This window comes from Melospiza georgiana, chromosome 5 (assembly GCF_028018845.1).
Source record: "Melospiza georgiana isolate bMelGeo1 chromosome 5, bMelGeo1.pri, whole genome shotgun sequence".
NCBI lineage: Eukaryota > Metazoa > Chordata > Aves > Passeriformes > Passerellidae > Melospiza > Melospiza georgiana.
The window spans coordinates 27,721,960-27,748,531 of NC_080434.1; the positions used below are offsets into that span (position 1 = coordinate 27,721,960).

The 26,572-nt window shown below is 42.1% G+C and overlaps 1 protein-coding gene across 1 annotated transcript in view; it reads left to right on the forward strand.

Annotated features, from left to right (window-relative positions):
* The window catches only part of ARHGAP24 (Rho GTPase activating protein 24), a 183,139-nt gene that overhangs the window by 62,025 nt on the left and 94,542 nt on the right, over nt 1-26,572 (forward strand). The window contains exon 3 of the mRNA XM_058024253.1: nt 2,793-2,880. Within this exon, the coding sequence (XP_057880236.1) occupies nt 2,793-2,880 (88 nt within the window). The remainder of the gene's footprint in view (nt 1-2,792; nt 2,881-26,572) is intronic.

Sequence of the window (26,572 nt, forward strand, 5' to 3'; positions counted from 1 at the left end):
ACTTTTTTTTAATTTAAAAAAACCCCTCACATATGTATATTGAAGTGTTTCATGTGCATTGATGCTTGCAATAATAGTTCTGGAAATAGTGAAATAAAAACACCACTTGAGGACATTTGCTTTATAAACTATGGCAGCGTTCTGTATGGTGTTACAGTCTGGTTTTTCTTCATATTAACTTAGCTGTTGTGTGTGGCTTTAGGGTTTACATTTTAGTAGATGGAATAGGTTTCATCTATGAAATGAAGGCGCAGGTGTTATAAATAAAACACTTTTGTTTCTGTGTTCTCAAAAATCCATCATTAGGAGAGCTCCCTGTAAATGGTAAGAGTTTTGCATCAAAGAATCAGAAAACATCACACTGTACTGAGCCTGCAGTGTGCCTGTTGCTAGTGAGTTGACAGCAAATTCAATGCAGTTTTCATTTACTGTTTCATGAATTGATTTTAGTCTACAGTGCTGTAGGCTAGGTCTCGTTAATTTTGTATTTTTGTTTAATTGAGTAGCAAGAACTGTGATTGGCTTGAATATGTTGTGTGCCCTCAGTGGTGCAAGCTCTCAGGACAGTGAAACTCCAGCATGAAGAGTGATCTGCTCATCCAGTGTGCTGGGTGGAGCTTCTTCTGGGTAAAACCAGCTCAATCTGAGAGAGGGAAATAAAGTCTTATACCAGTATTAATGGTCTGTTACACAGGACAAAAATGCATGTGCTTAAAATGCCTTTTAGAGATTCTTATTCCTGGTCTCCCATAAGTCTCAGGAAAAATGTATTCCTGTTATTTCCTGGTTTTTCTTTGGGTGTTAATATGAGAATTTGAAATGCACTGTGACTTATGTTTTCCTGTTCACATAATCATTTTTGTTTATGATATTTTGATGGCCTGATAAGGTATTTCACAGAAGACTTTGGAGTGTGACATCTGTTAAGGGCTGCTGCTTGTGGCAGGAATGAAGGAAGGTATTAGCCCACGACTGCTAATACCTGCTGCTTGTTCCACCTCAGCAGAAAGCTGTGCTGCTTCATCTGCCTTCAGCAGCAGCAAGCATCGCAGTGTTTCATAGAGGTGATCTGTATATTCTGACAAAATCTGCATCATCTGCTTTCAGCAGCAGCAAGCATCACAGTGTTTCCTGGGAGTGATTCTGTATGTTCTGATGAAATCTGCTTCATCGGCCTGCAGCAGCAGCAAGCATCACACTGCTTCATAGGGGTGATTCTGTATGTTCTGATGAAATCTGCTTTCAACAGCAGCAAGCATCACAGTGTTTCATGGAGGTGATTCTGTATGTTCTGACGAAATCGCTGTGCACTCTCTCTTTCCCTTCCTGTGATGACACTGTTCTTGCTGGCACACAGCACTGACGACTTGGTACAGAGCCCAGACTCCGCACCAGCTGGAACAAATACTTATTTTGTGAAACATTTGTTCCCTGTTCTTTCAGGTGGCTCTTTCCTGTCATTTTGTAAGAATTCCTTTGTGAGAAAACTGTCTAGACTTCCCAATAATTGTAAATGGTTCTGCTTGTAATAAAGACTCCAGGTCATAACAATGAATACTGGGTAACAAAATTGATGGTTTTCATGTACAGGGATATCTTTAGGGCTGTTTAAATGAGGGGTCTGACATATTTAGGCATTTGGTTAAAACTACCATGGAAAATAGTGCCGCATGTTGGACTCAATGATTCGTCAAGGGATAAGGACCTTACTTGATGTATTCTGTGTTTAAGATGTGTAAGTTATGTAAGTTGTTTACTTTGGAGATGGGGGCCCCATTGTGCCATAATTGGAGAATATTACTAAGTGGATGTTATCTCCTGTTAACAATGGTGGAGAGTTTGTACCTAATACAATTCCTAGGATGCTGCTCTGAAAATTTATCCCTGGACAGCCATCCCAGCATAATTTCACTGAGGAGTGCTTGCTGTTGGGGGTTGAAATGGTACTAGGAGGAGCTGTAGATTCTAAAAATGAAAAAGACCTCTCAGAGGAAAGGCGTGGTCTATCCATGCCAGGTGTGAGCAGACCAAAGGAGAGGGAATAAGCTGTGTCTTCAACACAGCCCCAGAAATGTTGTGAGGGTTACAGGAGTTGTTTTTGTCTTTGGATGTTACTAGAAGTATGCACAGCTAAAATTCTCCACTTCTCTCAAGGTAGTAAAGTTGTAATAAAGGCTTTCAATGCCCATCACAGAGATTTTCTGACATCTCTCTGCTTGTAGCAAGCACATCTTTGGACAGGACTCTCTTTGTGCCTGCTGTGGCTTAGAACCAGCAGCCTGGCACACTGCAGTCCATGTTTTCTCTGTATTTCCTCCGTGGGGTGCTATGGGAAAAGGGTCCAGAGCAGGAACTGGGTGTGTGCACCCCACAAACTGAGGGTCCTCGTCTATCCACACCCCCTTTGGCTTCAGCCAAGAGACCTGGCTGGTGAATTCACCTGCCTCACATATGCAACTTCCTACCTCTTCAGTACCCCTTGCTTTTAAGTCTTGATTTTCCCCTGCAGAACAGTGGGATCAGTACATGTGATAAGTACAAAACTCTGCATGGTATCAAATACCCAAGAGATTAAAAAAACTTAAAGCTGTTTTCAAATGCCTCAGTTAATTAAAGTGATCTGTGATGTTGGCTTTTGGGATAACCCCTCCTCAATCTCACTTTGGAAATTAGCTGCTCAGGTGTTTACAGTGAAAAATTCATGTTTAACCCAGTCCAAAAAGAAGAGGCATTAGTCTGTCAAAGTAGGTAGCAGTTTTAATTCCATGTTTGTTGTTACTTTTTTTCTTTAGGGTACCATCTTTCTGCCTGGCAACAGAGTAATTGAGCATCCCTGCAATGAAGAAAGTCCAGGAAAGTTCCTTTTTGAGGTTGTTCCAGGTAGGATATTCTACTCCTTATCAAAAACCTTTGCAGTTTGTCCTCAGTGACAAATGGCCACATCTGTTCTGCCAGAACAGAAGCTGAAGGTGATTAATGATTCAATTTAAGGGGGAAAAAAAAAGGTTTAATTTGTTAATATGGTGGTTCATAATTTTTTCATTCACCCCCAGGCAGCATAGGAAAAGGATGTGTATTTTATTTGCCAGTGTAAAGCAGAATTCCTCAGGGCAAGGAAGTGCCACGTCCTGCTCTTGGATCATAACAACCCCATGTGGCACTGTGGGTTTGCCAGCAGAGTGGCTGGCAGACTTCCCTGCAGAAAAGGACCTGGGGTGCTCAACAGTGGCTGGACACGAGCCAGCTGTGCCCAGGTGGCCCAGAAGGCCAGTGGCATCCTGGCCTGGATCAGCAGCAGTGTGGCCAGCAGGAGCAGGGCAGGGATTGTCCCCCTGGACCTGGGGGCACCATCCCCTGAGTGCTGTGTCCTGCTCTGGGCCCCTCACTACAGAAAGTCACAGAGGGGCTGGAGCGAGCCCAGGCAGGGCAGTGGGGCTGGGAAGGGGCTGGAGCCCCGCTCTGAGGGAGGCTGGGGGTGGTTGAGCCTGGAGAAAGGGAAGCTGGGTGGGGACCTTATTGCAGGTAACAAGTGACAGGATGAGAGGAAATGGCCCCAAGTTGCACCAGCAGAGATTCAGATTAGATATTGGGAAAAACTGTTTCACTGAAGGGGTTGTCAAGCATTGGGACTTCCTTGTGGGAGGGAAGTAGCGGAATCAACCTTATCTGGAGGTATTTCACAGATTTACAGATGTGATGCTTAGGGACGTGGTTCAGTGGTGGACGTTGCAGTCTTGAGTTAATAATTGGACTTAGTTTTAAGCATGTTTTCCAAAACAAAAGAATTTTGTTTCCACATCCAGTCAGCCTAGTGTATTTATTCCATATGTTCTGTTAATCCCAGTATCACTTTTCAAATTGCCTCCTATCATGGCTTTTCGGAAGGGCAAATAGATGGTAATGTCTGTTGTTCTGGATTTTCAACTGTCTAAGTATCAGGCACAAATGTAGTTGTGTTCACTGATGTGCCAAGTTATAATAAATTGTAAAAGTGTGAGAAATAGGAAGTAGACTCCAAAGCTTGATTGTGAAAGCCATGGGCAGCAAGGGATTGTTATGCAAAGACAGCCAGTGTGGTATCTCTGCGGTTTAACACTCACCCCAATCTTGAATCAATCAGATTTGGAAAGTTTCTCACTGTCTCTCCTCAAAGTCCCTTTTTTGTATGTTCAAAATATTGAAAGAAACCTATTTATTAGTATTGCAAGTCTGGAGTGGACTAAAAATCTTGTGTCTGTTGGAAATTAAGAGAATTCTCCATATGTCCTGGTTTATGTGACGCCTTAATCTGTCTGATAATGCTGACCCTGGGGATGCTCGTCCTTCATGCCCAAGTTAAGCGTGCACTCCATTTCCCAAAATGTTTGTAACACCACCTTTCCGGGGAGTCAAGTAAAAAAGTAATTTGTACTTACTTTTGAGCTGAGTTCAGTATTTACCTGGAGCATCCCTGAGAATCAGGTAGACTTTTTTGTTTTGCTTGTTTTCAATTCTGAGAATGGGGTTTTGAATGTGTTTTAGGATAGCCCAAGTGTATTTATCCCCCACCCCTGCCCCTCCTTGCTAACAAGCATGTGGCTACAGAGACTTCCTACTGAACATCTAATGCCAAGGATTCATGACCAAAAAAAGGGTATTTTTGGAAAATCAGGACATTTCATACCATAGCACTGGTCTTTGGGCAATGAAATGAAAATGAAGACTCAGACTAGCTGTGGTGGAGGTATCACAGTGCAGATGTGAAGTAGAAGTGCCAGCTGTATTTTGTGCAGAGATGAAGTGAGCGTTGTTGCTGTCGTCATGTCACTGCTGCTTCTCAAGGCAAGAATTTGTCATCCTTCTGTAATGGAGCTGTTTGTCATCTGTATCCTCTTAGTGACTCAGTATAAAAGTCAGTTTTATAGGCTGACAACAACACAACTGAGCTCATTGAGTGTAGCACAGAAAAGTGTATTGTAGCTAAGGTTCTGTTTAGCCTTTGTTAGCTTTCATATGGGAAATCAGCTATGTAGCAACAGGATCTGTTTGCACATTTTAAAGGATTTTGTCAACTGAACATTGTGTTAAATGTATGGTGCCGAAACTCATGCTGCTCTTGCATTTTTTCCCTGTATTAAAAGTTGAAGCAATTTTAGTTCCTATCCCAAAAGCAAAAGGGACAAGTCCTCTTTTTGTCTCTCGTGTCTGTGGGCGGCCTGAAAACTTGTGTGCGTGTTTGTTTATTGGTAATACATGCAAATTATTTTGGGAATGTACGTGGGAGTAGGTTTATACTAGGAAACTAATACTCTGTATGCAGCCATCTCTGAGGATGAATGGAAAAATGTGTGTGGAGACAAGTATCTTGCAGTTTTGGTGCTGTAATTAAAATACAGATGCCTTCAATTTGCATTTTGAAAACATTCTGTTCATTCTCTAAGTCATTAGATGATTTAATACTTAAAATTTTTCCTTCTTTAAGAAAAAATTTGGTGAGCTGACAAAGTTAATTTACAGGAGAGAAACCCTCTCCTGTACAGCACAAAGCCCACACCACTCTTCTGTGTGGGAGTTTTTTGTGCTGGAGTCAGTGGCCATGAAATGATTAGTGGTGCCTATGCCTGTGCACTCAGAGGAATGTTTCATGGTCAACAAAAATCAGAAGAGGGTTTAAATTAATACCTTTTAGTGGGAAATGTGCACATACAGCCAAGTTGTGTGATTAGCTTTAAGTGATTGCATTGTATTTGCTAATTGTTCTGAGCTTTATGTAGTGGATAAACCCTCATTCTGTGCATTGGTTGGATTCTAAAGGAAAGCTGAGCTTTTCCTCTTGGTGTGCAGTGTAATGGGGGAGGGCGTCTGTGTTACCAGGGAACTGAAACAGGTGACCTTGCTGTGCCTCGGTGGGTTAATGTCCCGTTCTCGGCTGTTTTTGATGGCCTGGAAAGGCTCGGGATGGCCTTGGGACAGCCCGCGCTCCAAAGAACGAAAGGAGTCTTCAGGTTTTTTCTCAGTCTTCAGTGTTTATTGGTTTTTATCTACAAGATTTTCTCTTGGCCCGGCAGAGGTCTGCACAGCAGCCAGCCATGAGCACACTGAGAGCCCTCGGGGCGGTCACTTATCTTTATACCCAAAACTACGTATAAGATATTTACCTATTTTCCCCAGTACCTTTCACCCTTATTGACAAATGCACTTTTAGTAAGAACCAATCCCAAAGTGCCACCATCACCACAGAAGATGGAGGCCAAGAAGAAGAAGGACAGGACACGCCCCAATTCCTCCATCTTGTTTCTCTAGACCCCCCTGTACTGAAATTCTAAAACCTGTGTTTCACACTATAATTAACCTATCCCTTCACCATTTATCCCAGTGAGATCCTCCCATCCTCATACAGGTGTCGTCTCCCTGCAGGATCAAAGTCCAGCCACCAGACACTTCTGGCAACATTCCAGGACCTCCAAGCCCCCCAAGGGTTGTCTCGGTGACTCTGCGCATCAGGACTGCTGTGCTGAGATCCCACAGGTTAATGTCACCCACAGGTGCAGGGCAGGGGCACAGCTGTGCTTTACATGCGTGGTGCTTTGCAGACAGGATTCCTGCCCCTCACTGGCACCAGGAGCAGCCAAGCACAGAGATGTGGGAAGCTCTGGCTTGTCCCCTGTTTCTCACACAAGTTTTAGAGTCCTCTGGACTCTCCAAGGATTGCTGTCTGAAGGCGTTTGGAGCAAGTGCAGCATGAGAAGCCTGGCAGCAGGGGCCTGTGGCTTTCCCAGGGATGTCTGGAGGCTTGTTGGAGCTCCAAGGACCTGAATCCTCATTTTCTGATGCTCCCAGGAAGCACCAGCAGCTCAGAGTACTCTGGGCCTATGTCGGCAATTGGTCTAGAAGAGATGATGGTTATTGAGTGGGCAAAGCAATGTGCTTCGTCATTGACTGGACTTTGATCCTGGAAGCTAAGCTGCTCATACTGCTACCCCAGCAGCTGCTGTTACTTGAGGTCCTTGAGTGCTAGCTGATGTCCTTCTGTGAGTCTGATAAATCATTTTGCAGCTTGGCCTCAGGTGAGAAGCCAGATCATCACTCCAGTGCTGCCTCACCATTTGGATGTTACCAAATCACGTGAAAAATTAACACAGAGGACAAGGTTACTTTCAGGACCATGTTCACTAGCAGGTGACCTGTTTGCATGCTGTGATCTAAATCATGAGTTCCCTTACAGACACAAAACTCCTAGAGTTCTTTGAGTTTTGTAGTTGCATGAATTTTAATACTTATTTAGTACTGTTTAAACTAGAACATAAATTTCCAAATACTGATCTTCAGTACTCTTTGTGGAATCTTTTGCTTGTAAACTTTGTGCATCTGTGTTGTGTTTTTTAATATTGACAAAGTATCATAGTCCAGCATGTGCATCTGTGTAGATCAATTTGCACTTTGGTCTTACTGAGGTACCAAAGTCAGCTCATCCCACTAAAAGCATTCTCTGTGCAGCCCCAAGTTGTGTCTGCAGCTTAAATTTAAGTTTTGTGCTTAGGGATTTTTCAGACTGTTAGGAAAACTGTAATAATTCAGCAAAGTCACTTGGAGTCTCTGCTGATGCTTTTTTTTTCGGCATTTGTGTGCCTGCTGATTTCTTGTGCTTGTGGATCCTGGGCTATATCACTTCCTATCAGGCAACATGGGATTTTGTCTTGAGTCATGGATGGTGGAGACTGCAGAAGGCAAGAATTATACTTTGTTAAAGGTCAGTTTGTTAGGCTCTTAATTAAAACCTCTGTGAGGGAGTGAAATACTAAATTCCAAGAACTTTGAAATAGGGGTTGGTTTTTTTTTCATTAGTCAGAGGAAGAGTGGCATCCAGAGGCTTTTTTCTTTGTTTCTTCATGTATTTGATTGCATTTTGTATGGCAACCTGCAAGAAATGTAATTTAACTGTTTTGGTAGGGAGTGTGAGGTGGGCTTGGGGTTTTTTAAGCTTCCTTTACGTGAAAGATTGGATAATAAAGGATTTTGCTGCTTCTCCTGCAGCAAAGTTTTCACTGCTTTTAGTCAGCTGAGATGTGCATAGGTGGGTCTGTGCCCCCGTGGCTGAGAGCCAGGTGGGCTCTGTGTTGTCTGTGTGTGTGTCACACTGATCTCCCTGTCAGTGAACAGCCCCTTTAGCCTCCACAAAGGTGCTGGGAGGTTTGAGAAGGTAAGTGACTGCCAGTTTGTTGTGAAGTTACCAAAACCTCCTGAGTTCCCTGTTGCTGTACAGTGGTTAAGCCCTCTAAGACTTTCGCCGTGAGTTCTCAAAACATCTGAAATGAGAAAGCCACACTAGGTGCTAATTTTTGCCATCTACTGATTCACAGTGATTTTAATTAAGGGTCCATGAAGGGCTGAAAATGTGGATTTGCTGAGTTCACTTGTATTTTTCCCTAAGGAACACAAGACAAAACAGAAATTGCAGATATATCTTTTTCAGCTAAAAAAGCAATTTTCTTTGAAGTGCTCCTATGTACCTTAGCAAGTTAGATACCAGGTGCTTACTGTAGCTTCAACTTCAATACCCTTCTCCTCTGGTATCAGTAGTTTTTAGTCCTGTAAGTCCTATTGACAGCCAGATTTCTGTGGGATGGGTGAGATTGGACTTTACAATGAGGCACCAAGCAGGGCAGGTGATGAGCTGACACGTTTGACTGTGGCTGATACAATGCAGCATCATGTCTCAGGGATAGAAATGTTGTAGAAGGTTTTGAGCCTGTTGTTTTGAAATAGAACTGTGTGTTTTCTGTAAGGATGTAGCTTGTAAGAAATCAGGGACAAGAGCTCCCTGCCTTGTCTTCTCAGGAGTAATTGCCATGCCCTAAGTGAGGATACACCCACACATGCAGCAAATAGCTTTCCTTGAAGCCTTAGCAGAATACTGGCAGCACAGTGCAATAAGCAAATTCTCTTCTGTTGACTTCAGGAGAAAATTATTTGTGTATTAAGAGGTTTTTTCCTGCCCTGATACGAAAAAAAGACTTTGCACAGCACACGTGTGCACACACCTGAGCACTGCGGGTGCTCTCTGCCTTTGCTGTCAGGCAGATTCTCTGCATTCCCTTTGCCATCAGCATAGCTAGCCCAATTTATTCCCTTTTCTCCACGATATAAAATCCCAAACCAAGGTGTTAAAGCATTCAGCTGCTCTGACTCCTTGCTGGTGCTGAATTCCTGGCCGCTGGTATGATGCGGGCGGATTTAATTGATGCTGCCAGGAAGATGAATGCCTCCCCCTGTACGTGCTGACAGCCAGCAGTGCCTCTTCATTAGTCGTCAGGAGCACGGCACCTCAAGGGCATTGCTGATAGCGCCGACTGAACTAATTGTACCTCTGATATCTCATGGAGGGAGCAGACAGGCTGTTTAATCAAATGGGCACCGGCCCCGCTGCACAGATCTCTCTGTGTAATCGCCCATTGCGCTGAAGCAGCTCTGAGCGCTGCTCCTTCCCTGTCGAGGATCTCCTGAAAGCGCTGCCATCCTTATTAAGGGTGATACATTTCTCGGAAATGGATCTGGTTGAGAGCCACCTCTCTGCACTTGAACACATTGGCATGCACTGCCTCATTCTCATCCTTTGAAAGGTGATTCAAAACTGATTTTTTATTTTTTTTTTAACGTGAGTCTCAGTGGTTCCTGGAGTCAGCGAGCCAGGGAAATGAAGCTGGCTGAAGCCTTGCTGCGTGTTTCTCCCAAGGTTAATGGTGAGGGCTCACTGGAAAGGAACGCTTTTCCACCCTGAGCAGCAGCTCTCGTGATGCGGATTTAGTTGATGTGCCCAATTTTGTCTCCTTAGTAGCTTTCAGAAAAACAAAACCCAAACCATCCTCAGTCTTACATCCCTGTGAAATGAGATGGTGGGTCATGCCACTGAGCTGCTGTGCTGCACCATAAAATCTGCTCATTTCTGGACAAGTCAATGCATGTGGTATCCCCTTTTTACCTATGTTTTTGTGCCTTTCTTGTCATGGCTACTGAGCAACAAGACACCAAGTTTAAGAAACCTTATTCTTGTTCCAGTGCCTCCTTCTGTGGCATTGAATCAAGTCTTACCTTTCTGTGCCTATGTGTCCACATGTATTTGAGATGACGCCTGTAGAACAAACCTTGTATATTAATGGAGTCAGTCTGAATTAATGATAACCTATATATGAGGGCTTTGGGGAAGAGAGGCAAGGCTGAGATTGAGACACACATTTCCAGAGTGACATGAGTAGTTTTGCCTCATCTCCTTCATATGGAAGATCCCCTCACAACACTGTATCTTAAAGATTAGGGTCTCGTATTATGAGATCCCCTCATGATACTGCATCTGATTAAAGATTGAAATTGGTGTTACTCAGATTTGGGCTACTAAAGGACTACCAGAAAATGTCCTGTTTATCATGCAAGAGGAAATGAAGCACCTTTTCCTGTTCAGAAGATGAAGTTTCTTTTCTGGTAGAATTCAAGCACTGGTATGTAGCAAAGAAGAGCCTGAAATAGCTGTTTTACACATAATTTCTTTAAATTCAGAAATATTAATTCACAGGGTTTCTTTCAGCCCAGAATTATCTGATAGCAGAAGTTTGGGCCATCTCGTTTTAAAGTGATGGAATTAAATCTAGAATTAAATCTTTTTCTAAAAGAAAAATTAAAGAAGAGTCTTCTCTGAATATCTTCTCTGAGGTATACAGCATGTGCAGAATAAACACATTTCTCCTTGCTCAGATGGCTTGAGTGTGTAACTTTGTATTTAGTGGAACATCACAGATTTTTATATATAAAACCCATTACCTTGAATCCCTTCTATCTTGGTGAATGAGTGCAGACTATAGGCTGAAAGTGTGTTTATATTAGAAGTAATAGTAATGTTGCCTGTTTTCTGAATGTTATTTTCTAGTTACAGTCTATTTTGAAAATAAGTGAGAGAGGTGAATAATTTCTGAAATCTACTGAACAATTGTGTATTTCATTTTCTTTCATCTGAAGTAATTCTGCTTAATCATCTGTTCTCGGTGACATTAATTTCATGTGGCAGAAGACTGTACAGACTGTAACAATTCACCCACACTCCATAAAAATATACCATTACTCAAGCATGGTGTATGAAGCTGAAGTTAAAATGTTATTTTTCACTTCTGTCTTTTAATTCAGAAGTGGATTGCTTTTATTGATCGTGCTTAGCCTGTGGTGCATGTGATCTGAGGTGTGTTGAGTTAGCAATATCGATCATTTGTGACCCACTGCTGTCATTCTGGAGGTCATCTGCTGCACAGGAGAATTTGGAGCATAATGGCAGTGGCATCTCTAAAAACTTTAGTGGCAAAAAGCAAACTCAGTGGTTGAGTTTGTGATAAACTTCTTCCACCATTGTTGTGTGCACACCAGATTGGCTCCCACTGAAGGTGCAGCTCATAATGAAAATTACATTGAGGGGATATGGCTTATTCCCAGCCTATTTCAAATACTACCAGTTGTAATTGCAGCAACAATGAGATGTCTTTTCTCTGCCTCAGCTCTGCAGCCAGCACTGGATTTTGATGATCATTAATAATGTTGGAACATGGCTTAAATAGTGCCAGAAATGCAGAGAGAGTTCTCACAAAGCCAGGTGGTCTGTGGGAAGTGAGAAAGGTATCTGGAATGAGAGCTTGTTCTTGGATCATTTCTGGTAGTGATTTGGGGGCCAAATTATAGGTGCGGGGAAGCACAATATTGGCTTTTTCCATTGTTCTGTTAAAAGGTGTGAGAAAATACCTGATCTTTAAATGTGCAGACTCTGTGGGGCTAAAGATGAAGATAAATTGCACTCCAGATGTGTGACTGGAATGAGTTGTGAAGCTACAGCAGGTCATCAGTAAGGTCTGTGTCCATTATCCTTGTGTCTGTGTCTATTTTGTTTGCCAGTGCAAAATCCTGTGCGTTGATACTTTTGGCATTCTCTGGGGTGGAAGTAAAACTTTGCCTCAAAAGAAGCCAAAATGCCTTTTTCTAAATACACCAGCTGCCTTGGTTGGTTGTTAGGGGTTTTTTAGCTTCATTTTCAAGTCCCTCTAGTGGCGACATCAGAAAGTCCAGTGAAGTAATAAATGTTCTTGTGTCTGGGATAGCCTGTCCAGGACTTCAGTTTTTACCTGCATTATTGCTTTTTGGAATAGCCTTGACATATCATGAAGCACAGTTTGCAACTTAGATTCCCAAATAAATCCTGTGAATGAGGAAGAAAGTACTGGGAAAAAGTGAGAAGTCAGAGGCAGTGATAATTCGAGGTTCTTTTAACAAAAGATGTTCCTAAATGCCCATAGTGATATTTTTTGAGTGGATTGGGATGATGATTGTTCCACTCACAGAATTGAGGATCTATTCAGCTTTAGTCAGCATGGTTTTACAAGACAATAATGCTTTCATTGCAATTGTCTGTGTGCACTTTCTGTATTTGAGTTGTTAAAAGACACTCTGTATTTGATTAAGTAATGAAAATAGCATTGTAGGAAGAAGTGAGACAGAAATGTGATGGGGGCAAGCTCCAAAGCATAGAAATTCAAGATGCCATCATTTGATGGGGCATTTTCTAGTACAGATGTTTGCCACTCTTTTGTAATAGTAGTAATAATAAAAACCAACATAAAATACCCATTACCATTTTCAGCAAGAAAATCTGCAGCTGAAAAATGTAACTCAGTTAAGATGCACATCACCTCCTATGTGATACAGCTGATGGGATTCCACTGTAAATGGCAGGAAAGCCAGAGAGGAAGTGACTTCCCTGAAGCTGTCTGGAAAGCTGGTGGCTGAGTCTGAAGGCAGATCTTACCTCCTTGGTGCACCAAAGACCCATGCCTCTGATGTGGGATGAAAAGGATACAAGTTTGTGAAGTCCTCTTATCTCTGAAAGTAGTGGGAAAATCCAGGTTCCACTTGGATTAAATGATGGTTTAGCCAAGCATCCTCAAAATACGTTACTTCATAGTGCCTAGGTAGTCTGAATAGGAACTGGATTATTTTCCAGAGGTTTGCAGATCTCACGTCAGACAACTCATGTTTTCTCAAGTGCTTGGGTGGTGCTGCCTGACTGAACCCTCCACCCTGTGGCAATATGAAGCTCCCAAGTCCTTTGCTCTTTATCCCACCCTTCTGCAGACTCTTTCATTTTCCCCCTTTTCCATTACTGGTGCCTGGGGAACACTGATCTTTACTTAAAGCATCATCTGTCTTCTTTTCCGGTGTTGTATTAAAAGGGTGGGAAAAAATTTTCAAACCCATGGTGACTGCAAGGACCTCACTTGTTTCTTCAGCATGGATGTCAGATTTAATGCTGAAAAGGCAGAATATCAGCCAGTTTCAGAGTTACATCATGTACTTGGTTAAGCAGCATGTTAAAAGTGAGGTTAGGCTGATTCCTTCCCTTTGATGGGAGAGGAAAACCTTTCTGTGAAATGTGAATGTCTCTTAGGCCAACATTGTCTCATCTCTCCTGGAGTTACAGCTTGTGCTGCTACCTCTGGAGGTGGGGATCTCTGCTAATTAAACTCTGTCTCTTATAAATCTGATGGGCATAACTTGTGAAATTGTGATGTTCTGTGCTGTATTTCAAGCCCCTGCTATATCCATAAATTTAGTGAGCTCTTAAGTTTTATTTTCTGGAAGAAATAGCAAGGAGGACTGTGTGATTGATGTGTGTTCGTGAAGGGATAGTGTCAAACTGCAAGCCCGTGGCTGACTGTCAGGTTTTATGGAGCAGGCCTGCAGTTTAGGTGATGACTAATGAAAGCATGACGTCAGGGAGCATTGTTCCGTGGTGTTACACGGATTCCTGCTGCAGACTGAACAGTCTCTGCCGTGGGAGGAGTGGGGCTGCTTGCTCTGGGTTGGAGTGAACCAAACCCTTCAGGCAGCGTTCCCTGTGCGGCGTGTGTCGGGAGCAGCCTGCCCATTGTCCGTGCGCCGTTGGATCTGCTCCGCAAGGGCTCCTTTCAGGGTGACACGGAAACTGTGACAGCCGTGTCACACTCTGCTGTGTGCCAGCATGGAGGAGGAGAACACCCAGGGATGGGGGATTTTTGTGACTTGCCAAGTGCAGCCCTGCAGCCAGGGGATCTGGGGAGAAGGTGCCATGTGCTGCCATTTGGCACGGTGGCTGCGGGGGCACAAAGCACATCGTTGTCCTCGACCTTGGCAGAAGGAGCTGGCAGCGTGCCTGCTGGGATGCTGCCTTTGGCAAGGGATGGGAGCGGCAGGGACATGGTGGTAAAAGGGCAAACGTGTCTGTGCCTTGCATGTCACTGTGGTGCAAGTGCTGGGGAGAGGGACAGGGTGCCTGGGGCACCATGATGTGTCTCCTCCATTCTGCCATGGAAGGACTGGCTGCAGGAGCCATGAGCAGGGTCAGCACGGGGCTCCCAAACCATGGTGGGATAATGTGTCTGTAAGGAACCATAACTCCAGTCAGGCTCTTAATGTTAGAGTGGTAATAACTGGAGGCCTATACCAGCTGATGGAGAACGAGCTGGCTCTGTGGAGACCTTGCTGAACTTGGATGAATATCCCCAAACTAGATCAGGTACACCAGGGGCTGGTTGGCTTCAGAAGGACATGACCCCTGCAGCTTCATGCCTTTCAGCTTCTGTGGTGACTTACTAGGTGTGCCTCTCATTTTCTAGGGACAGAGGAGAAAGCAAGGGCTTAAGCAAAAACTTCAAATAAACTGCCTAAACCATGTGATGTGTCTTTGCTCAGGGAACAAAATACAGCCATTTCAGTGACACTGATGTAGGAGAGTGTACTTTAGCAACAGGCAAGCCAAACATTAAAATCAATGTACAAGAGACAATAATGGCTGGAGCTAAGGAGAACAAATAATGGAACTAAGCAGTGGGCTACTAAAATGGTATATTAAGGGGGAGTGTTTACATCAGAGGAACATGAAATAATTTGTGCCATCCCCTTGTTATGTATTGAGAGTCAGGTTGTAGTAAAGGCTCAAGAACAGCCCCAGTATAAAACCTGTTCCTGCAAGGCACACGTGCATGCCTGTGCTGTCCTTCTGTTTGCAGTATTGAAGAGGAGCAGCTCTGGAACAACAAGAGAGAATTCTGGCAGGGAGGGCAGGCTGCAGTTCATTATGGGCCTGGGATGGATAAAAGCACTTTTAGCTTCCATCTGTTCTGGTTTGGATGGTGCTGGTAGAAGGGTCATAGTTTTGTCAGTGATGGATATCTGAAGTCATTGCCATTTTTAGCTTGTCCAGAACTTCCCCCCTTCTGTTTACTGGACATTTATCTTTCTTTTTGACATATATTGCCAGATAGACTGCAGGTGGTGATGAGCTACAGGTGTTAGATGAAGTGAATCTCCCCGTGCTGTCTCTCCCTCTTTCACTGCTGCACGTGGTACAGAAATGATGGGGAATGGGAATAGTTAGGGATATGTTTTGGTGCCATTCAGATGACTGTAATTTTGCTTTCCTGGAATCATATGCATAATTGCCTTACAGTTTTTGAGATATCATTAAAGTGTGAATGTAGCTTGAAAGTAATAAGGAATGTAGATGTTCAACTATAATGCAATTCAAGAAATGGATTACCTGTGAAATACTTTATTTTCTGCATACGGAAAAACATTTCTCATCTTTTTTTTTTTTTACATCTGTGCTGCCTTGTGATTAAATAAATGCATCAAGCTATGCCTGAAATAATTCTCCTTTAAATAAAAATAAAAATCTGTTGTGATTATGGAAAATGGTGCACCATACACGGAGTACCCAATTATATCAGTTAGTAGTTCTTCCTGGAAAGTGGCAAGAGCCCAGCATTCTACTTTGGAAAGTTGTCATTATGATAGGAGTTGGGCCCATGGACAAGCATGTATTTCCTTTAGAGAGATTTATCCTTCCTATCTATCTCTAAAGGCAGTCTCTATGGACTGAAGAGTAGTATTTTGCCACAAAATATTGCAAATCCAATTATTGTGGTTCCTTATTATTAATCCTTGTGAACTTTTGTGGTACCCACCCTGCCTGTATTGAAAATGCTGTAATTGCAGTCTTAACTCGAAGTGCATATTTGTGACTCTCATTTAAAAGCTGTGTCAAAGGTGAATTAGACTTCAGTGTGCTAAAACCTATTTAAAAAAATCCCCAAAGGCTTTTCATGTGGCAGACTTGTGAAAGCCACATCGATTTGCAGAAAAGTGGGCTCTCTTAAAGCAGGTGCTGTAATAGGTGTGTACATTTATATTATTTTGGTTTTAGTACAGCTTTGTCCACACGTGCAGATGATGGGAGAAGCAAAACGTGGAAGTCACATCCCACTTGAAAGAGCTTTTGATCTTGTGGGACTCCTACACACTTCAGTGATAAAACCACAGTTCAGATAGGTTTGGCAGAGAGTCAGCACTGGAGCTGGGATAACTGAGATTTACATTCTCAGAGTACCAGTAAGTTCTGTTGGATCTGCAGCTGTTTTTAATGCATCAGCTCTCTTTTAATTCCATGACATGTGGCACACCATGCTGGCCCATGGTTGAGTCCTCCTGTCTGAAATGCAGGCAGTAATGCATAATACTTTTCCTAAGGTGTTCTGTGGTTTTTTTCTCTACAGTAGTGCTACTGAGTTATGTGAACTTGACCTTAAAATTGTAATTGGTCACCATACCTATTCCTTGATTTTTAAATTTTTTAAAAATATTCTTTGTTATAGTATCTGTATTGTTACTATATTCTAAAGCAGATGATTAATACAATTCAGAGTTAGCCCTACTGATCAGCAGAATTTGTCATTGCTGTAACAGTAATGAGAAAATTTATTTTTGTGAAGGGATGGGGAGATCAATATAATGTGAAGTGTGTGGCAGTTCTTTAAGTGATCACTTCAGTAATTTATGTACTTAAGTGATGAATCTTGGCCAGCTCTGACACAAACCAAAGTTTAAATCCAAGCTGGATTTTTTCTGCACCTGAGGCAGTGATGTATGACCTCTCTGTGCTCCACAGCAGTGTTTTGTTCTGCTGTGTGGCAGAGAACCTCTCTCCTGCTAAACAGACCTACTGAATAGCTTTTCTATGGTTAAAATTCATCTCAGTACTCACAGATCAGCTTCTCTAAATTCATGTAGTATTTCTGCTGAGGTGGATGACAAAGCAGTGCACAAAGACCTCTCAGATGTAAGGACCTTTCAGACAGGCTGATGGTGCCCTGATGTGGTGCCAGCCCGTGAGCTGAGAGCATCCTTGTTTGCTGCTGCTCCCAGTTTCCTGCAGATTTCCTATCCGGTGGCAGCAAGCAGTGGTAGTGCCACCAGGCCTTTGGCTGGTCCTGTACTTTTTCCAGTTCTCTCTTTGTCTTGCTAAGAGAAAGAATTGCAATCCCCTTTTCATCTCTGATGAGTCTTCGCTTCCCCTCTCCTACATCTTCCTGCCTTAGAGCCAGCTGAGGTTTTGCCCTCACTATGTTCTCTGAGAATTGTCAATGCCAGTCCTGTCCTGGTCACTCCATGCCCCAGCTATCCTTTGCAAACCACCCTGCTCTAAGTGACCAAAGCATTTATGTGGTTTTGCAAAAAATGCTGCTCCTGAAAGTCTCATAATGAGGCTTATGGGCAGGACTGAAAGGAGTGTTATCCCAGCTTTTGTCATGAAGGGCCAGTAATGGTTCAGTCAGCATGAACAAAGTCTAATACCATTTAGAGTCCACTGGTTTTCAGGGAGACATTAAAATCAAGGAAATTTTATGATCCATGCAGCCATGAAGTTAATAAAGTTAATGTTTCATTTTTATGGGCTGTGCTGTGTTGCAGTGCTGCCCTCTGCAGCCTCCTGTTCTGTGTCCACAGCCATCCTGGGGAGCTGTTTCGGGGCAACTCTGCCCCAGGTAAGGCTGGAAAGCTTCCCACCCTCACCAAGGGTTTCTTCATGCTGGCTCCTGCTGTCACCCTGATGATGTGCTGTACCCACCAGTGAGCCTCTCCTGGTGCTGCTAGGCAAGCTGGGCTTGTTGCGTTTCTGTGGGATGCTCTGAGCCTTAGCTCATGTTAATGATGCTCCTCCCAATTATCAGTGCAGACATCTGGTGAGTGTGGTAGTAGGTAGGTATCCTCACAGTCACAGCTGTGTCTTGGTCCCTGTTCTTTGTCTGTAAGTTTGTGCTTTTTGTGCCTGTCACCAGTTCTGGCAACCCATGGCGAGAAGACTTACTGTTTATAGGTGGCATATTTTTGTAGAGTGCAGTTCTTTACTTAAAAATGTTTGCACATTTTTTTGAACATGGATGCTATGTCCCTAATGCTGTTTGTTCATTTGTCTGGACTTTGCACTAGGATGATGTTTTGAAGAAGAGGAGGGATTTCTGTGTAGTTTTCACAGCTTTAATCTTGAATGTGCTGAAGATGAGTAGTTAAATCTGTTGAAATAGCTTTAAAAGAGCCAAACAACATTTTCCTGCTCTATTTTTGTTTCTGTGTTGGATAATCAAGTCCATTCAATTCATTCTGTGTCTCATGTGAGCAAAGAATGTGGTGTTCTGTCACCAGGTACACTTGGTCACCTCATCTGTGTTTGCTGGTGTACATAGTTGTAGCAATCACTTAATGGGCCCCATTCAGCTACAGATGCTCTTCTAAATGTGAAAGTTTTGTGTTTAGTCTTGGTTACAGTGTCTACGTGAAGTCATCCTTCATTTTTTTATTGTGAATAAGAGAAGAGTTTGGCCTTGGTGCAATTAATTTAAACTTACCCCAGCAACATAATCAACTTCCTAATAAATTATGTGAAGTCCCACAGTTGTCTGTATGATGACTTGGAAGAACTGAGCCAAGCCTTGACTTGCAGGCTGGAGAATTCAGTTTTAATCCATCCATCATGTCCTCACTGCATCTTTCTCAGCAGAAAAGCATTCAGTGTTTCTTGACTTTATTATTCTTGTTCTTTCTTGTGTGACTATTTTATGTCCAGAAATGAAACATGAGCAAGAATAATCTTTTCAGGAAGCTGGTAGGGAAGCTCCGGAGATGTATTAAATTTAGTAAATGGAAATGATAACTCACAAAGCTTGCATGGATGCTGGCTACAATTTTGGTATTGACTTTATTGTTCTGTGCTCTCAGTTGTACAGAGTACAACTGACAGAGAGAGAAAAACATGTCTTTTGGTAGATAAAATAAAACCATGATGCTGTGTGCTGGAAAGACAGGAAGCATTGATTCCATATATTATGAGCTGTGTCAAAGTAGTGTGTGTCAGCTGTGCCAGCATTTTACCAAGGTGAATCATCCCATTCAAAAGTCACCATTCAGTATGAAGTAGTCAAAAAAATTGGAGAGTTTTTCCTTAAAATGTTGTATCAGGTCCTGTAAGCAAAACTAGCAAGAAAGCAAAGGCAGTGAATGTTTAATAGAATTTTTCACTAGTATAATCTCAAAGCTGGCAAGTTATAAAAGGCAGCAGGTGGTTGCATACTTGGATAGACTGTTTTCCCTCTCTCTTGACAGGCATATATCTGTCTTTAATATATGCATTACAAGAAGGGAAAATAAATATGTTAACAGTTTCTTCAATTTGGATTTGAAAACCTACTGATTTATGCAAGCATCAAGCTTTCATATATAAATATAAGTTAGTTTCAGTGGGCTGCTCACTTTCTGCTCACTTGATTTGTATAAAAGGCTTTCCAATTGCATTTCTTGTAGGCACTTGTACTCCTAAATACTCTCTATGCTATTTTATAGCTAAAAATAATAGCTTAATGATACTGTGCTAATGACACTGTAGGTGTCTTGTTGTCCAGGATTGCTTGAAAATGGGAGAGTATTTGAAGCAGTTCAGGAGCTGCTGTAACCATTTGGTGAGATGAACAACTAGGGTTTAAAAAAAGCTCGGTCTGGCTGCTAGGCTGAATTTCAAGAGGTGTTGGCAGACAACAGCTATAAAGCCCAATTCATCTCTATGTACAATAAAAAAATAAATTAAGGTAATCAGAAAAAGCTCACCTTCTGGAAGGTGCTGCTAGTTCAGTCCCATAGAAGATGGAAGTAGTTAATGGAACACAAGTACAAGAATTAAAAAGCATACTAAGAACAAAAGTTCAGAATCAGATGGTATTAAAGTGTATTCTTTAAAATCAGGCACTTAGATGCCATAAGCTGCTAAATTAATTATAACTATTTTTTTTTTTTATATTTGTGCATGTGTTTATGTGCTGAATATATTTTGCACTGTGAACAGTAGTCAATGGAAAATGTTTGGTCTTTGCATTATGCTTTCATAAATTTTGGTTATCTCTTGTATCCTGTTTGGATAAAATGGGATAGTCTTTACCTCTCTAAGGAACAGTTCTCTTCTTGTCCTTGATGGCTCTCAGTGATTTGAAAAAGAGCATTAGGGTTGTGGTGTTAGAAAAGCTCATCTGAGGTACAATACACTTCAGATTTTTTTCTTCCATCTGCAAAATGTCCTGAGAAGCAGTGTGGGCTTGTCCTCCTTGTGTTGCTGCTCAACAGACTGGCTTCTGAAATTACTCTCAGCCTCAGTGGGCAGCTCTCTCCCCTCTTCTCTGCTCTCAGGATGTCTGCAGGAGTGCAGAAGCTTCCAAAGTGTAACATAAATACTGCTTCATAATTGCCATACAACTCTGGGCCAATGGCCAGCAACGGGAATGGAACCTGCACTGGCTTATGCTGAAATGGAGTGCCAAAAACAACCTTACCTTTACTTTTTATATCTCTGTCTCACAGGATTTTCTACATCTAGGTCTCTCTAGGAGAATCCTGGAGAATATGCTTCCTCAGCTCCCAGCCATGTCAAAGCAGCCAGTTCTGCTAAGTATCTATCTAAGAAGCAGGGTCCCTGACAAATGCCAAGCTTTTTGGGCTTGTGGTCCTCTGCCCAGCTCTGACACATCTGAATTCTGGAGTTGGCAGTGCCCTGTTCCCTTGAGCTGCTCCTGGTGTGGGGCTGGCTGGCAAGCCAAGGTGCAGTGGTGTCACAGCAATCACATGCAGTCTAGAGGGTACATCTGGAATGGTGTTTTTGATTGGATATGGAATACCATTCTCAGCCCTGAAACATGGTTTGTATTACCATATTCTTTCTGTTAGTGCTAGGAAGAAGTTAGTATCTTGCCCAGAATTGTGTATGCACCAGAATGGTGCTGCACACTGCAGCCACAGGATTCCTGTGACTGATTGTGGGTGTAGATTCTTTATCTAGAATATACCTAGGATGTGCAGCCATTTCAGAAAATTCTTTCTTGAATATTTGCGAATTAAATTTTGAATAAGAAATCAAAAGTTGTTCTACCTTGAATTAATGTATTTCAAAATAATGTATCAAAACTAGTGTATGTTGAAGAGGATGATTCACTCTTCTTTTTCAAGGGAAGTTCACCCTCACAGTTACTGAAGGTTGCTGAATGTTATTAAGTGTTTGTTGTGACACTTGACCTTAATGTCTGTGGAGCTCTGTGAATACTGGAAGTCTCGTTCCAAATGGCCTTTGGGCACCTCAGAAATTGTTTTGATTTTTGTTCTTTTCCCATTCCACTATGAAACATATAAATATTCAATGGTTAGGGTGAATTTTTCAGATGCTATACTATGCTAACAAGTATTTAACCCCTGTGATGTAAGGAAAAGAAACATAATTCCTAAATGGAGGAATTTCATAATCTTTCGGAAAGGTTTTACAAGAGACTTGTTGTAGATTTTGGTTTTGTTATAACATTTTAATGTTCTGGCTACTGATGCTGCTTCAGGAGAACTGGAGAATGCTGTATCCAGGCCAGTCTCTGACTGACCCCACTGCACAGACAAGTGACAGAAAATCCAAAGCAGAAAGGCTGACATGGGGTGGGAGAGTTTCTCTCCAGATACCCAGCCTGGGGAGCGAGGAGAGCGTGCAGCTCCATGGATGCAGGCATGGAATTGTCAGAGGATCTGGGGCTGCCCCTTCCCTGTGCACTCTGATCCCAGAGTCCTGCATCTGTGTTTGGCAGGGTGGATGGGATTGAAATCTACTTCAAACATACTGCAAAAGATTAATTTAAAATAAACAGAATAGATGGTAGAGCTGGAGGGAAAATGATACCTCTCTGGGGGTGCTGGGATCAGGTTTCAGCCTCCTGTGCCCCAGCTCAGCTGGAGTTCTTATTCGCTGACATATTTGCAATATAAATAAAGCTATGTGTTTAAAAAAAGTCTGTACTATAGTGCCCAGCACTGTTTAAATTTTAAGAGCAGATTTACAGAGCAAACTAAAATAGTTCTTCTTGCCTCTTCTTCTGTGGTGTCTCTTAAATCTTCTTGAGAAATTTTTACATTGAAACACACCACATTAAAAAAATAATCCCAAGTGCAATTGGAGTCAGTCCCAGTTTACAAGGTTGGAATGTCCAGCAAACTGGTTAAGTTATGCCAAATTCTTTCAAAGACAGTGGGATTTAGGCTTGAGTTTTTGAGCAAACTAGGTGAGCTGTAAATACAGGTTTTGGTTGGGTTTTTTTCCCCTCTGTGTGGAGGTTTAGGTTGGGTATGAGGAAAAGGGCCTTCACCCAGAGGGCACTGGAGCAGGCTCCCCAGGGAAGGGGTAACAGCTTCAAGCCTGCTGGAGCTCAAGGTGAATTTGGACAAGGCTCTCAGGCACAGGAGTTGGACTTAATGATTTCTGTGGGTCCCTTCCAACTTAGAATATTCTGTGATTTTATGACCTGAAATTGATTGCCTCCTGCTTCAGATTGCAGAGGGATGGAAACAGAACTTGAATGACCATGAAGGCCGTGCTGTGACTATTTCTGGTGTTTGAACCACTTCTCTTTTCATGTAGTTTTGTAGTAAGTGGACAGATTTATTAGGACTTGCGCTGGAAAGTCAGTATTTATGATCTGAGAAGCTGCAGATGTGTTGGTCTGTGCTGCTACACCTCATCTATCAAATATGTGAAAATGTTTGGCAAAATTGACTTCTCAGTGAAGATGAATCTACGTTTTTATCAGTACTGCAAAGCTTATTATTATCATCCAGAAAGGAAAATTTGCACCAAATCAGAATCCTGTCATGAAGTTGTTTTGTGGTTTAGCATCTTGCAAGAGAGTATTTGGCCTTCTTGTTCGTATGTTTAGCTGCCAGTATCTCAATGTTTACTTAAGAGACAATACTATAAATAAAACATGTGGTTTCATTAATGTTGAGGGACAACTTAGTTGTCAACACAAAATGCTTCTCTGTCGATCCTACTTGTGACTGGCTCACTGATTCCAGTAATAATTTGCCCAAATACTCCAAAAATCTTAGTTTTTTTTTTTTTTTTTTTTTTTTTCAATCAATTGGAAATGACCTCTGTCTGGAAAACCACCGCTTAGAGCTTTGCAGCATTACATCTGACTCCTGATCCCAGTGGCAAAGTTCCCAGCAACTTAGTATAAACAAGAAGCAGCCCAATTATGACAGGATATTATGGAAAATACTATCATACATTGAAATGGGAAAGAGGATTTTAGGTTGAAAACTACTAAGTACCACATCTTAATTTCGCTGTAACAGCTATGTTTAAACATCCCCTCTCCCCCATTTCCCCATATGAATGTTCTGGGGGGTAAAAGCATTGCAAGGACTTGAGTAACAGCATGTGGTCAGGAAGTCTGTTCCAGATTTCCAGATTGCATCCAAAAGCTTTATATGTAATAAGATACACCACAGCTCTGAGAGTATGTTCTTACGTGGAAAATCAAACAATAACATTGGAAACTGGTCTGTTGTTCTTTGTGTAGCTTATTGCATTATAGAACTCCATGGAAGAAGAAACCCACACAACCATGCCCTCTCTAAGATGTTCCTTACCTATAATTTATTATAAATTAAAAAAAAAGAGGACTCTGTGGTTTAGTTACCTGTGAAATGTATTGACCTTTAAATAAGAAAAGCAGTATTTTTACTTTGGCTGGTTAGAAACTTTCTCTTTAATTGACTTAGAACAAGGTTTTCAAAGATCACGTCGTGTTTCAGCAATAAACAACACAATTTTAATAATGAAAGCATCTATGGGGTATGTTTATATTCAGCAGAAGGGACGTGTATATATAAATAGAAGGATGTATATTTGGTATTGTTTATTTATATATGTAATGATATGTTTAAAAACACTTTGTCCTTTTTGAGGTCAGAATTTATGCCTGCTATAGATAAAATCCATCCACAGGGGTGATTGTTTTCAGAAACTTCAAACAAGCAGTGCAACATCACAACTCTTCCACTCCTCCTGTCCTCCATGCAGCATCCTCTTGGGAAGCTCTTTTGCCTTTAATGAATACCTGAAAATTCAGTGTTGTACATAGTGTAAGATTTATAGTGTTAGATCTATTCGTAGCAAAGGATTTTTTTATCCTTAAAAGATGAACTTTTGCATACTTGTCATTATATAGGAAAACACATTTTAAAATGAGCAAGTGTGGTATAATCTTTAAAAGCTTTTGTCAGTTATAAAAATGCACTTCAAAGGTGGTGTGTAACTATTCTTTACCTTTTTTTCTTGTACCTAGAATTTGACAAGATTCTGGCATTGGAAGAATTTTATTTTGGGGGTTTGGTGGTGGTGAGGAGGGTGATTGCATGTTTTCCCTTGATATTGCAGAATTTTGGGGGGGCTAATAAGGAAATACAGATATTTTTGTCCTGCCCTGTATCTAACCAGCCACATATTTGACAGTGTTGTGCATATTATGAAATCATATCAGTATGTCCCATGAGGCTCAGCCAAAGATGAACTTTGTGTTCCTTTAATGGCAGGAAGCAGAAGAAAAAGGAAAAGGGCATTCATGTACTAATGCTTCCCATTCTGAGATGACTCTATTTTTTTTTCCCCTCTCAGATGATTTAGTGGTGTAGCCACTTAATGGCCTCAAATAGCACTAAAATAAACAGCTGCTTTCAGTACTTTCTAGCTAATGCAGCCTATCAGCTCAACGAGTCATGGCAGAGCCATTAGATTCACTTCATTACTGATGGAGTGACTGGGAGACTGCAGGCAAAGGTGTTTCCAGGAATGGCAGGCAGCTTAGCATCAACCTGATGTCTCACAAGTCCTGCATGCTTTTCTGTGGATTTGTTTTGGGAATCACAGGGAAGAAAATCTGGGAGCATGCCTAGCTTCTGAGAAGTGTTGGCAGTAAATTATGATACCACCTTGAGTTTGTACAGTACTCTTAGGATCTTGGTCCTCTTAAGAAGCTGCTTTCTGGAGGGGCCGAGGGAAGAAGTTGCAGTTTCAGCTGGGGAAGTGTCTGGGTGAATAAGGTCAAAGTTAAAGGGAAGTCTTAAAGATCTTCCTCTTTCTCAATCTGCACTGCCTGGGAAACAAGACTGCACAACGTTTGGGAAAAAAGTGGTAGAGAAATCTCTAGCAGGTGTATATGCTTTTGTTCTCAGACTTATGAATGTTGGAGTCAACACTTAGTTGGTGAAATATGCATCCTGGAAGCCTGCATTTGGAGTGAAGTGACTGCTGCTGGATACTAAATGAGTAAAATGTGGTTCAATACAATGGGGGCTCTCTGCAGTCTCACAAACAGGGAGGCCGTGCTCTTGCTGACATCCAGCAGGAACTGGGAGCACTGCAGCTCATGGAGCTGCCTTTTGACTGCCATCTATCAGTGTCCCCTGCTCCCAGGGCCATCTCTTTGTCTTGGACCTTCTTCCTCTTGCTCCTAATTTCTGCTGGGTGCATTAGTGTAGCCAAACCATCCCTGCTGGTGACTGGGGCGCTCACTCCTCTCATGTAGTGTGTGCGATTGCTGTGAATCTCATTTAAGTAGTTTTTGTGCTGTTGCTGAAACTTACTGTCAAGCAGCTACCCACTTGTGCAGCCCTTGTGGGTCTTCTTCTGTTCTTAATATTTCCTGGTTTTCCTGCTTTGGAGACTGTCCAGCTCCCCTTAGCTCACTTGTGTTGGTCAAACACTGCTGCCTTGTGATGTTGAGTGGCCCTTCTGCAGCTGTGCTGGGAGCACATGTCCCATTTTAGATTGCACAGGCTGATAGGAAGCAAAAACCAAGCACATTTCTCCTTCAGGAATGGATGTTTGCTGGAGTGAAATAGTAAGAAAAAATGCTACTCCTTTTTTTCCTCTCCTACTTTATGTGGCCATCTTGTTCCAAATGCTGCTTGGACCTTGTTGTTCCTTGCTTGTTAGTGGTTGTGGATGCAGTGTGACACATTTATCTTGGGGATTGGAATGTGCTTGGGAACCATGAGAATGTCATATATTAATTTAAAGTCTGTAAAATTAAATAAGAAAGTGGTGGATTGAAAAGGAATTCTAAACCCAGGAAGTACCAGTTGTGCTGGTTTGAGTTCCATTTGTCAGGAAGCCCCCAGAGTTTATAAACAGAGGGACAGTGTTGTTTCTGCTGGCATGTGAAAGAGTGGGTCTGGAGGCTGCATCCAGCCTGGATGGTTATTCACTTGTTACACTGTAGGAAATGGCTTGACCTTCTAAATAATTATTAGCCCACTTATTTAGACATGCAAAAATGTATGACAGCAGTGGAAAAAACCTCCACCTCCAATATATTCTTCGTAGCATAATAGTTATTAG